This window comes from Olea europaea, chromosome 15 (genome assembly GCF_002742605.1).
Source record: "Olea europaea var. sylvestris chromosome 15, O_europaea_v1, whole genome shotgun sequence".
Lineage (NCBI taxonomy): Eukaryota > Viridiplantae > Streptophyta > Magnoliopsida > Lamiales > Oleaceae > Olea > Olea europaea.
This window is the reverse complement of record NC_036251.1, coordinates 23,094,521-23,107,136: the sequence shown is the minus strand read 5'-3', so window position 1 is coordinate 23,107,136 and position 12,616 is coordinate 23,094,521. Positions and strand designations below refer to the sequence as shown.

General features: G+C 32.4%; 1 protein-coding gene across 2 annotated transcripts; it reads right to left on the bottom strand.

Annotated features, from left to right (window-relative positions):
• Positions 1-1,805: 1,805 nt before the first annotated feature.
• Positions 1,806-11,515, bottom strand: LOC111410527 (serine/threonine-protein kinase STY46-like). Of its 2 annotated transcripts, XM_023040912.1 has the most exons (16): positions 11,123-11,514; positions 10,460-10,574; positions 9,696-9,760; positions 9,206-9,325; positions 8,715-8,769; positions 7,621-7,731; positions 6,853-6,903; positions 6,492-6,667; positions 6,304-6,411; positions 5,735-5,808; positions 4,122-4,297; positions 3,463-3,558; positions 2,599-2,679; positions 2,467-2,520; positions 2,180-2,314; positions 1,806-1,998 (listed from the first exon to the last, which is right to left on the bottom strand). In XM_023040912.1, exons 1-16 carry the CDS (start codon positions 11,314-11,316, stop codon positions 1,921-1,923), a joined length of 1,689 nt encoding a protein of 562 aa, XP_022896680.1. In that variant the 5' UTR covers positions 11,317-11,514; the 3' UTR covers positions 1,806-1,920. The 2 variants fall into 2 exon arrangements, with proteins under 2 accessions (XP_022896680.1, XP_022896681.1); XM_023040913.1 differs by lacking the exon at positions 6,853-6,903 and having other exon boundaries at positions 11,123-11,515.
• Positions 11,516-12,616: the final 1,101 nt, after the last annotated feature.

Below are 12,616 nucleotides of genomic sequence, written 5' to 3'. Positions count from 1 at the left end.
TTTGGTTTAGGTTTTAATTTTCAAAAACCTCACAAAATCTAACCGAACCGTTTTAAATTTTTTAATTAAAATATTAATTTTATTAACTAAAAATTTTTACAGTTTTCACTTTTCAAAAAAAAAATACCAATTTAACAATACAAATTATAATCAGCCTAGTGAAATAATCATAGAAAGTAAATTAGTTTCATCATTATTGGCTTATGATTTAATAAGTTTACAACATATGTTCTCACCTAATATTTAAACTAAACTAAAATTATTCTAAAATCATATGAAATGAAAAAAAACATATATTTTCAACAATCCAAATCATAATTCAACAAAACTACGTCAGCAAATCATGTCCAAAATTTCAGAAGTTCTAACATAAACTCTCATCTCCCTAATATTTGAAGCTTGTTTGCCATTGCTGAACGAATCGTCAATCGCCTTTGCATGTTAATCTACTAACTTCTATCTAAATCGCCTCTTTTTCTCCTCTTTCGGTAAATCTTAAATTCTTATTCAATCCATTTTTTCGTTGTTCTTTCTTTTATTTGTTGTTTTTGTACTTATTATACACTTATGAATCGTGGTTTGAATAGATAAATAACTATTTGTGTGCCTAGATGATTAATGAACTTGTTTGTAATTTGAAAGGAATAATGGACGGATCGTATTAATTGTGTGAAAATATTAAAATTTTCTAACTAGTGCCATCTACTTTCATAAAGTAGTTAGAGAATAAAATTCGTCAATTCTCAATAAGCCGAAATTCTATCAATCTTTATACATCTAAAATATATTTCATTCAATTCTTATTTAACATCTCACCAGTAAGACGAAATGAGTTTTAACCAAACTATAATAACAGAATGTAACTTTACGTTAACCAACCACTATATGATAATATGAATGTCAAACAAAAAAAGGTAAATAAAAATGAAGAAAAATGTATTTTTTCCATTAACATCTTTTAACAATCAACTCTGAAAATAATTTATTCATGAATTTGATAATAAATATGAATGTAATTTTATGTTTAAGATTATTAGTTATCGTTTAAACTCATATGTTAACTTATATTAAATATATTATTATAATGTCAATAGGTAAATCGTGGATTAAAACCAAACCAAACCGCAAATTATTATTTGGTTTGGTTTGATTCGAAAAAATATAATGATTTGGTTTAGTTTGAAAAAAATTTCAACTGCATAAAATAGTTTGAATTGAAAATATAACAAAAACCGCCAAAATCGAACTGCATTCACCCCTAAAGATACTGCCCCCAACCATTCTAGATCTCTCTAGAAAAATAGCTTATAATCAATTAATGAAATAATCTAAAATTAAAGCCTCCAACATATCACAATGAAAGACCGAATGCTTCAAAACTCGTTGAGTTTCAAACCAAGTTCAGCATGACTAAAAAGAGAAGTCAAAATGAAAAGTTGGTGCTGAAGGGAGAGAATTGAAGATTATCACTGACTTTGACATGACTTTTCTAGATTCATCTAGGATTTGACCAACTTTATTATCCCTCCTCAGCCATAGAAAAATCTGGGAACACCTTAAAGATACTACTTCCAACCATTTTAGATCTCTCTAGGAAAATAGCTTATAATCAGTTAATGGAAGAATCTAGAATTAAAGCCTCCAACCTCACTCCTATAAATATGGTTCTATCTTTGCATTTTGTATACACAGAAATTGACAGAGCTGAGAGAGAGAGAGTGCATATAGTGAGAGAAATAGTGTATTGAAGAGAATTAAAGATAGTGTTATCAAGATAAAATTAGAGGCAGAGTGCAAGTAGGGTGTGTTTTCAAAATTGTAAAAGTAATTTATATCAATAAAATTATTTTTGTTTGGGATTTAACTCAACATAGATGACCAAAAACTAGAGGTTAGTTTTCTGATGAACATTTTTTGCATTTAGTGATGTACACGTCTGAGGGCAGAAAAAAATCCTCCAGATTTCTCCTTGCGTCGATCCTCACCATCATCTCCAACCTGTTCCACATACATTGCGTGTCATCCAGCGATCTATAGCAGAATATTTATGCATGATTCAAAATAAATGGCAATTTGGTGTGAGATTTCTGAAAGTATTGTTCAAGAAATAAAAACAGTTGCCCATTATTCATTAATCAATTAAAATAATGATCACTTAGTCATGATGGATGTAATATACCTCTTTGGCAATTTGCTGCGAGAGTGCTGTTATCTCAGAAAAGTCAGGTCTCAGAGTTGGATCGTGCTGCCAGCATCTCTCAAGCAGCTCAGCAAACATTGGATGAGTATGTTTTGGAATCGTTGGGCGCAGACCCTAGAAACAAATAATCAAAAAGCGCCTAGAGTTCAACTCTGACAACGAAAAAATGATTTTCCAGTGTCTCAAGAAAACTTCTGTTTCATGCAGAAGAATGCTAATCACAAGTCAAATAACCAGACTTACATTCTAGACTAGAGATACTTTACCTTTTGCACGACACCCACTGCTGCTTGTAAAGGAGTTAAGTACTCATATGGAAGCTGGAAGCAAAATATTACAAGTTCAACAAGAAGCAAAGCCGAAAGAATGCTAATCTCAAACTTTTAAACAAAATATACCTTTCCCGTCAGCAATTCCCACAAAACCACCCCGAAACTGAAAACATCCGCCTTATGATCATAGGGTTTATGTTCTATAACCTTCAAAAAGAACAAACATTCAATAGCAAACAATGCTTAATTTCCCACCAGTATAAGCAAAATAACAGTGCAAACAAAATTAGTGATGCAAATCGGCCAACTAATTTCTTTCAAATAAACAATTAAGATAAATCATAATTACATAGCACAAGGGTAATCACATCAGCTTCAGAATTTAATTAATCCAAAAACTTCTGAAACATAAAAGCTCCAAAATGTGTCCACAAAAAAGCCCAGCCCGATATGTGTGCTCGTTGATCATTGAGTATTTTAGCCGATAATTTGTTAAGACATAACCTTGAGAATCCCCAAGATTCATGTTTAAAAATGAAGAAATGCCTCACCACATCTCAAAAGTACAAAGATGACGCAAACAGCAACTAATAAGATGTTCAAAAATGCGGTGTTTCTTGTTGAACAGTATTTCAATAATGTAGACTATAACTATAAATACACTAGAGAATTACGCATATTCAAACAATGTTGAAATGACACACCAACATGAAAAATTGCAATCACCAAATATAACATAATCACGTAAACAAATGACAGTTTAATTCAACATTAAGTAACACAGAGATTGGCCTACAAAAAAAAAAAAAAAAAAAAAAAGAAAGAAAAGTCAACAAAGAAAAATTGAAGTAAAATCGTTGCAGCTGAAATCAAAAGAATCTCAAAACACTAAGAATCATGATACTCACATCAATCAACCATAAACTGTAAGACTTTAATATCTGACGAACAAATTATAAGGCTCTTAAGATTTGGTCTATAAAGATTTACCTCAGGAGCCATCCACCGATATGTCCCAGTTTCAGCTGTCATCACACCAGTTTGTGCTTTCACTCTGGCCACCCCAAAATCAGCCACTTTAACCACCTAGAATGAAGCATCATTAGAACAGGCCAAAATTTCTCAAGACTTCAACAAACTAGATAGTGCGCATGATGCCAATGCATGTAAAATGCATAAAGCTTATGGAAATAGCATGGAAACTGAACTGCGGGAAAAGAAATCAAAGTAACCAAACGATCTCATATTAAATTCTATACACAAACAATAGCCAGACAATTCAGACTTCAGCTTTCAAAGTTCAAAGGGGTAGGAAATAAAAAGTATAAGTTGTTCTAGAGCTTGTTTTGTAGTGCTTTAAGTGGTTACAAGTTGTGGTACCTACAAAATATGGGGATAAAAAGTGAGTAGTAAGTTGTGGGTCCTACAAAATGTGTAGGTAAAAGTATGTTTGACGAAAGCTTCAATTAAAATTTGAGCTAAACATGCACATATTGTTTTTATGGTAAAAGAGGAATTTTCAGGTACTCTGATTTTTCATGCGGATCAAACTGCACCTTAAAAGGGGGAAACCAATTGTGAAATCATGGAAAATTAACAACATAACAACTAATCAGACATTTGAAGCACTTAATTGTTGAGTATCATACTTCATTTTCATCCATCAAAAGATTGGCAGCCTTCAAGTCCCTGTGTATTATATTATTCTGATGCAAATAGTTCATTCCCTTTGACACGTCGATTGCTACTTTGAGTAAAGATGGAAGCCTAAAGATACCCTTTCGCTTGTGTAAATAGTCGTAAACACTTCCTCCGCACATAAATTCTGCAATAAAAGAAATGGCATGAAGGCTCAGCTAGAATGTCACAAAAAGAACTACACACACACACACACACACACACACACACACACACACATATATATATATATTAATTTTCAATATCTTAATCACAGGAGCATGCTGTCTAGGACATATTATGTAATACCCAAAAAAAAAAAAAAGGAAAAAAAAAAAAAAGAGTTTTACATAAAATTAAATTTGGGATATCTATTAAATTATTATTGAATTATCTGTTATGAAAGTATTTAGACAAGTTTAGAGTTTTATCGTACTTATAATTTGAAAATAAGAGTTTTGACGAAACTAGAATTTAATATTTGGATATATATTGAATTATTATTGGATTATTGAACATAAAGGTGTATAGATAAATTTAGGATTTTAAAATATTTAAACTAGAATCTTATCCTCGTGTAATTAGAATTTTATTTGATAGGATTATTTGTTAAAAGTCCAATTTAAATTCTATTAAAATTCTAAGTAGATCATTATCATTATCACCCCTATAAATACCCTCTTATTGTGCACTTTAAATTTACAGAATTTAGAGGTAGAAAGAAAAAGAAAAAAAACGTGTGAAAGAGAGAGAGAGAGAGAAAGGAAAAAGAAAGAAAAGAAAATTTTTTCAACGCGTTCGAGATTTGTTCACAAGAATTTTTAATCCCAAATAACAAGGAATTTAATGAATAGGTATAGATTTCTCTAAATATCCAGTTATTTTATGTTTTCACTTTTTAATGTTTTAAGTTAAGTGTTTTATGCGCTATTATATGTTCCAAAGTAAAGAAAGATGTTGTGGAAGATACCATAGGATATTATTATGTAGATCTATACGGAAACCAACCATATGGCTAAATACCCTAAGTGGAGATTGAGAATGAATTTGACCTAACTGAGAATGAGATGATCTGGTTTCTATCCCACTAAAAAAGTTATGTGCGTATTTTACTTGCTTTTTATATTAAACTGTGAAAATACTGGCATGAAATCTATATTGAGTATATTCATATTTTCATTCCATATTCTAAATTATTTTTACAGATGCTTGACGGATCGAAGTTGGAAGTTGAGACTACTGACGGAGTCTGTATTGCTGGATCTAGAATTTAAGATTTTCTTTTGGTATTTAGTTAGAAACTATTTTTTTATTCAAATTAGAATTTTATTTTATTTATTTATTTTTAAAATAAACGCTGAATAAAAAAAAGTGCTAAATATTTCATTAGTGGTTTGAATTTACACGACTTTTTATAAGACAATAAAATAGTTTAGTTTATTCCGCAATGTTTCTCAAATATTTTTATATATTATAATGTGTTAATCAACTTTTATCATGATTAAAGTGATTATTTAAGTAATCTCCGGAGCATAGATTTCGGGGCATTACATTTTACCAAGATACAGGTACCGTTGGGACATACCTGTAACTATGCACAAGTTCGGAGGTTTGGTGCACGCCCCTATGAACTGGACAACATTTTTGTGTCGAACTTTTCTGTAAACAAGGAATATTAATAATCAAAGGAAAGAACAATCCTTCAAGAGGTAATTTGAATTCAGAGATATCGCTAATGGACTAATTTCAAGAAAATGTGAAAATATTTACACAAACATTAGTAAAATTTATGGGGAAAAAAGAATAAACACAGACGCTAGTGTGCAGTGAAAGGTTCATGCACTAGCAGCCGTATATACAAACTGGCTCAGACAAACATGCCATACGTGAACAACATGGGCATGCATACACCATATTTGAAATAAATAAGAAGAATTGCATAAATCTGGAGGAACGCATAACAAGTTACAGAAACAATAATTAGCAAACACAGATATGTTGCATGTACTAGCTTTCTATGTCTCAACATCTTCTCAGCTTTTGACAAAAGATCAACCAAATTTTGACAGTAAATCACTCAGAAGATGGAGCAGGGAAAGGCTAACTAATTCACATCTCAGCGTCCAATGAGTTCACAACTACAATGTTACAAACCTCATTATATATACTTCTTGGGCAAACTCCTTCTGTAGTTCCGTACTCAAACGCTCGGCCTTGAGAATTTTGATTGCTACTTCCTGGCTGCAGTATGTACCTTTGTATCTGAGACAATAATATTTCTTGAGTCAATTGGACAGTCAACTGCTAGCATAAGCTTTGATTCTTGATGTGTCAAAACTTACAAATCACCATATGACCCCGATGCAACTTTGTGCTCAAATTTCAGAAGTTTAGGATCAATTTCCCAGACATCAGTACCATCATTGGGTATTCTCAAATGATTTGGTTCACATTTGATTTCTACTTTCTCATGATCACTGTGTGGGGACAAAGTATGCAGATGCGGCCAAAAGCATTTCTGGAAACACACAGAACATGTGGAAGTCATATCGATTGTGCATAAATAGAATTTCAAGTAGGTTATTTAAGCATTGATGAGACTAAATTTAACCTTGCAGGATAAATAAATCATGCATACTAAACTACAAAAATATTTTTTTATTTAATCACATTTAGTTATACGCAGGAGCAGCAGATAAGTACCTCAAGCTTCAAAACTTCTTTATCCACTGCAGCCCGGAGTTGCTCAACCTCCTAAAAAGACAACAAAAATAGGAGTCAGTCAAAGTTCTCCAGATTGCCATCGGATTTTTAAAATGAGTGATGGTGATGGCATATCTCTTTTTCCTTCAAGGATTAAGCACATTTTAGATAATGATAGAAAAAAAGGGGTCGAAAATAATAAGTTTGTAGTGTTTTGATTTATTTTACAACCATTGTGTTACTTTTACATCTATTTCGTCAACTTTATATGAAAAACTAACTTTTTCATATAAAATGCAGACTAGTTACATTGTCTTATAAGTTTTCAATACATTTAAACTCAAGTAATCATCAATGGTATTTATGTAAATTTGATGTGGAACTCATAAAAGTCCTTTTCATCACATCTTAAACTAAATGTAGAGTATTATAATTAATCATTTTAATAATCCTATTTAATTCATGATGCAAAAAAGCAGACAATATGCTCAACATGACCAAGGAAATGATTAACGTAGCATAGTATTTCATTTAAAAGGAAAAATTCAATGAAATATTAGGGTCACGGAGATCACGTTACATTCAATTATTTATCACTAGAAACACTTCCAAATTTTGTTTCCAGCTTTCCATAAAAGTACATTGATTCGTGAAAACAAAACTGAAGTGAAAAATGCAGTGTAATCAAACAGAACAAGGTTGGGTTTCCAAATAGAACGAAGCACTCTCGTCATGATGTATGAAATAAAACACGGAGGACGGAGATACCTCACATGGCCAACCATCAACAACAAAGACATCTAGAGAATATCCATCAACAGTGGAAAAGGCATGTGCTTCCTGGATATTCAACCCAACTTCAGCGAGTAAAGAAGTCAACTGCATGGTTCACAATGTAATAGTTCAGTCGTACGAGAAAACTTGCTCATATAAAACCATATTGACCAACAATTAGGTGCACTTATTGAACATAACACAAGTCCTCTCACTGCAAAACCTTCCCACCACACATGAACAAGTGTCTAAGGCTTATTGACTGGACTGCCATCCATATATAATCAACTAATTTGGCACCCTACCATCAACTTATTACAGTTGCATCACTGCAACAGGTGTTTCAAAAAGAAAAAAATCCAATTCCTTAATTATGTGCTTAGATTATTAATTAGAAAAATGGTAAGTTGTCTAATGAGTACCGATCACTTTGTTTTGATTTGAAACCTGATAATAAAATAAAATGTTTAAAACTGGATATTCAGGGAAAGATACGTTAAATTTACATGCGAATTAGAAATAAAAAACTGCTAAACTATTCAAAATAGAGAGGAAAATTCATGCAAAACAATTTTAATGGAATTTTTTAGAAAAACTTTCTTGAAATAGCATTTAATGGTCATCTATATAGTCTGTGAAGTACTTCAATAGCCACACTTCTCATTTCCTTTCAAAAGTATATCAATTGAAATTCCAAATAGCATTCCCAAATGAAATTGTAAGCATACACAGAGAGGACAAACCCAGTTCTCTTCTATTACTATTATCAAAACAGCAGAATTTTGGACTCCATTTAGCAATATACATTATGACTGAAAAGCCAGCCTTAGAAGAAAAGAAGAGTACACTATAATAGAAAAAACAAAACACTTCATCCAATAGTATCTTTTTTTACCTAGAACCCACTTGATGCCAATGTAGAAGTTATCTTGACTGCCATATAAAGATTAGATGGTGAAGGAAGACACAAACCAATAAACACAGTCATCAATAAATAACCAAAAGTATGGCACCAGTTTATGCAAGCAAATAATGATTAGATAATCATCATAGACGGGGGTATCAGAATAAGTGAGAAAACAAATTACCTGACTCAGAAGCCTGGGCTTGTCATCTGTGGAGAAAGTAATTTCATGCATAGGCCTACATAATCATAAATAGAATTAAGCATTATAATAAATGGGGCTAAAGCTTAAGCAGATATTTTTATGAGATAATTTAACTTATAGATCACATATCAAAAGGTTAAAGAAATTACACGACTTCCAACCAAAGTATAGCAAATATTTTGATGGCACGATATAGCGCAACCAACATAAAGGGACAATTAAGATCAAGAGAATGAGTTAGCATTACTTCCAGATAGAATCAAATTTGATAATTTTATAGCAAAGAACTCAATATAGCAGGAAAAGATACAATAGAACATAATATTTATCATAGTGCATCATGGATTTATTTTGGATGTGGATTCCCTTTCAATTTCTTATCTCTAGAAGATTAAAAGGTTAATATTGTAATTAAACCACTACCATACAACCATTAAGATCAAAAGTATAATCTCTTATATAGTCTATACCTTGGAAACTTGGAGCCAGCATTTACAGCAATGCCCCCATCTTGAATTTCTGATTTACTTACTTCAAGAGCAAGTGCTTCGAGATTAGGAGAAGAACCAAAGGCTGGTGGCGGATGGATACTGAGACATGTATAATGGAGGTAGAGATTAGAGCACACCCGCTAACACGTTGATAATATGATGTGTAAGAACGAAAAGTTAATAATTGATGGATTATGCTACTTGTACATAACAATGGTACATAAGGAATTACATAAAATGATGTGGAGGGAAATGATTCGATGAAAAAATTGACTATGTTTTAAACTGACATATGATATAGTAGAACGTGGCATTATGTAACCTATTATGTAAAGCTTGATGTACATGTACCAATGTCCTTTACTAATTGCCACCAATACATAGCCATAATGAGATATAGCAACATGTTTTAATAAAACACCAGGAAGTATGTAATCCAGGATTAATCTTGAAAAGGAAGTGTTAATACCTTCCCTTTCTTGGTGAGAGTGAATGGACTGAATCTGCTGGATTTCCATCTGAGGAAGGTACAAACTGTGCAATACAAATTTACATCCAGCCATCAAATGACAAAATCTCAGTGAGATAAAAGAGATAAAGAACAAAACAGAAGAGTATAAGGGCAAAAGGTTTTCTATTAATTCTGATGGCACTCCATTGATGATCTTCAAATCAAACTTGGATTTATCCAGCCTCATGAGAAATATAGCTGGAAGAGGACATGTGAAAATCGAGACTTAGAGAATCTTTGATAATTCTTTTTATGGTTTGTGTGCGAAATAACACAGTTAATTAACAGCAGTACGATAACATTTTTAGAATTTTGTGACTCCTTACATGCTATTATTATCTACTATTCAAATCAGATACTTAGATTGGTGAAAATAATTTTTAATATGCTCAAATACGAGTTTAATGGATCAAATATTTGGTTTTACATAGTTCCATTTTTTGCTTTGATGGGAGCTATAGTTTCATATATGCTGCCTTATTTCATTTTTCTTTCCCCATCAGTCTACCCACAGACAATGACATCCAGATTTCAGCTTCTAAATGTCTACTGAACATCTCCTTAAATACCCACAAAGAGAAATAGGATTGTGAAGTAGAAAGACACCGAGCTATTTATTGAAGACCTCCACATGCAAAATTCAATAACAGAAAGGGAATATTGAAACAAATAATAGGCTATTCTATAACAATTGAGTTGAAGGTATTAATAAATCAACTTACCTGCACAAGCCGGACTTCAAATGCGGGCCTATTAGCAGGATCCCGTGCCAGATGCAGCAATCGCTTGTGCGTGATAACATCTTCCGCCCTTTCCACATTGACATCCATCGCATACCTTCATGCCAGAAACATCGTAGGCATCAACTGTCATGACTGTAAATCATATTGCAACACACCCATACACAGGTAGAGAGAAAGAGAACGATTATATTCAACATGCAAGACCAAAAAAAAAAAAAAAATGATAATAATCAGATTGATTTGTGTTCTTGCCTTGTGCCTAGAGGGGGAAGACTTACATATGAATCAACACATTTAAACTACAATGGATTAAATAAAATTAGAATCAAAAAGAAAACAAAAACCTCAGAACAGCAGAAATCTAAATCCGACCAAAAAAGCATCCCAAAACATAAGAAGCAAGAAATGAAAAAAACAAAAACAAAAACAAAAACAAAAACAAAGACAAAAAAGAAAAAGAAAAAGAAAATAAATATTTGAAGACCAACTTAGAGAAAAACACTCAAACATTACATAGACGCACCTAGACAAAAAACTATAATGTATAAAAAAATTCAGATAAATATAATAAATTCGTGGAGCACGGAAGGATAGACTAGAAGTAGGGTAGGGTAAGATTGTTAAGAAAAAGGTAAAGGTCACCTGGCGGGCAGGCGATTAAAGTGAGCCCAGAGTTGATCGTCGAAGTCAGGCTCTTGTGCCTCGGGATGGTTCGATTCCTTGAGCCGGCGCAGCACCTCATTGTACACCTCCACCTTCTTCCGGTGCTGGCGGTTCTTGGTCGCCACCGATTCCACCACTCTGCTACTACAACTCTCGTTATCTTCCATCGCCATTAGAATTTCACAACTATTTCCAAAGTAATAAAACTCTTAAATTTTAGCACTCCAGATCCAAAAAGCGTCGCAATTTATATGAAGTAGAACTCCCGTCTGTAAATGGTTTTATACGTAGCTTAGATGCGGATTCGGATTTGAGAAACAGAAACTCAATGCAAAAATTATTTATTTAAATTATATATGCATATTTTATGAGTACCAACTCACAAATAGGATAATAATAATAAATACTAAAAGGCAGCAGCGTGGTTATGACTTGATCCATATCCTCAACTTTCTCTCTCTTTCCAAAAGCGTATATATAAGGGTGAGGTACTGTGTATATTTTTGTTACTCCTTAGATGCTGACTGGGTGAAACGTGTCCTTCATACTACCTAATGATTCGCTGGCTAGTATTACAGTATAGGTTTTTTCAAGGAAATTGATTAAAATAATCTTTTTTTATCTTATTGTTAGTACCGAGCTACTCTGTCAGAAAAAACTGATCGAAATTTCGACCGACCCTCACAATAGAGGGTGGGGTCACTTTCTTCTTCCAATTATTTATTCATGCGGGCATCGATGCTTGTGAGAGGCGATCAAAACCTCAATCATCCTTTTTTTCTAGCAAGGACACTTTTTTCTTATTGTTATCAATTGCATTGTTAAATGTTAAAAGTAAAATCATCATCTCTCCCTGGGTAACTTGAAGTAATTTAATTCAAGAAATTCCAAAAAATTTAGGATAGAAAAGGAATTAATTATATTCATGAAGGTTAAAATTTATATTTTAATTATTGGTAATTTGAGAAGTAAAAAAAAAAAAAAGGGGGTTTCAGAAGTTACCACATCATGGCCTATATTTAATTTAGTTCATTCAGTTGATACTGAATTTTAAGGAGATTTTGTTGATTTTTCAAGATGGGTATAACTCGTTTACTTTTATTCTCGTGTAAAAATAAATTAATTAACATGCACAACGAGAATGTAAACAGTATTCTCATGCAATGTCATGAGATACTCGCAATTAAATTACACTAATTTATGTAAAGATAAATGTAGAAATCTTTTTTTTTTTAATGATCATGAGTGTCTGGGTTAATTTACGAGCATCTCGACTAATTCCACAGGACCCTAAAATTTACAGTCGGTTACTCAACTCAATGGCCCTGAGGGAACTCGAACTAGTGATCATTGGAAAACAAACTCAAAGTTTGATCACTGAACTATCCCCAATGTTAGATAAATGTAGAGTTTACCTGGTTAGAATTTTTATTTTCATTTTTCCCCCTTGGAAGTTCATAAGAGAAATGTGAA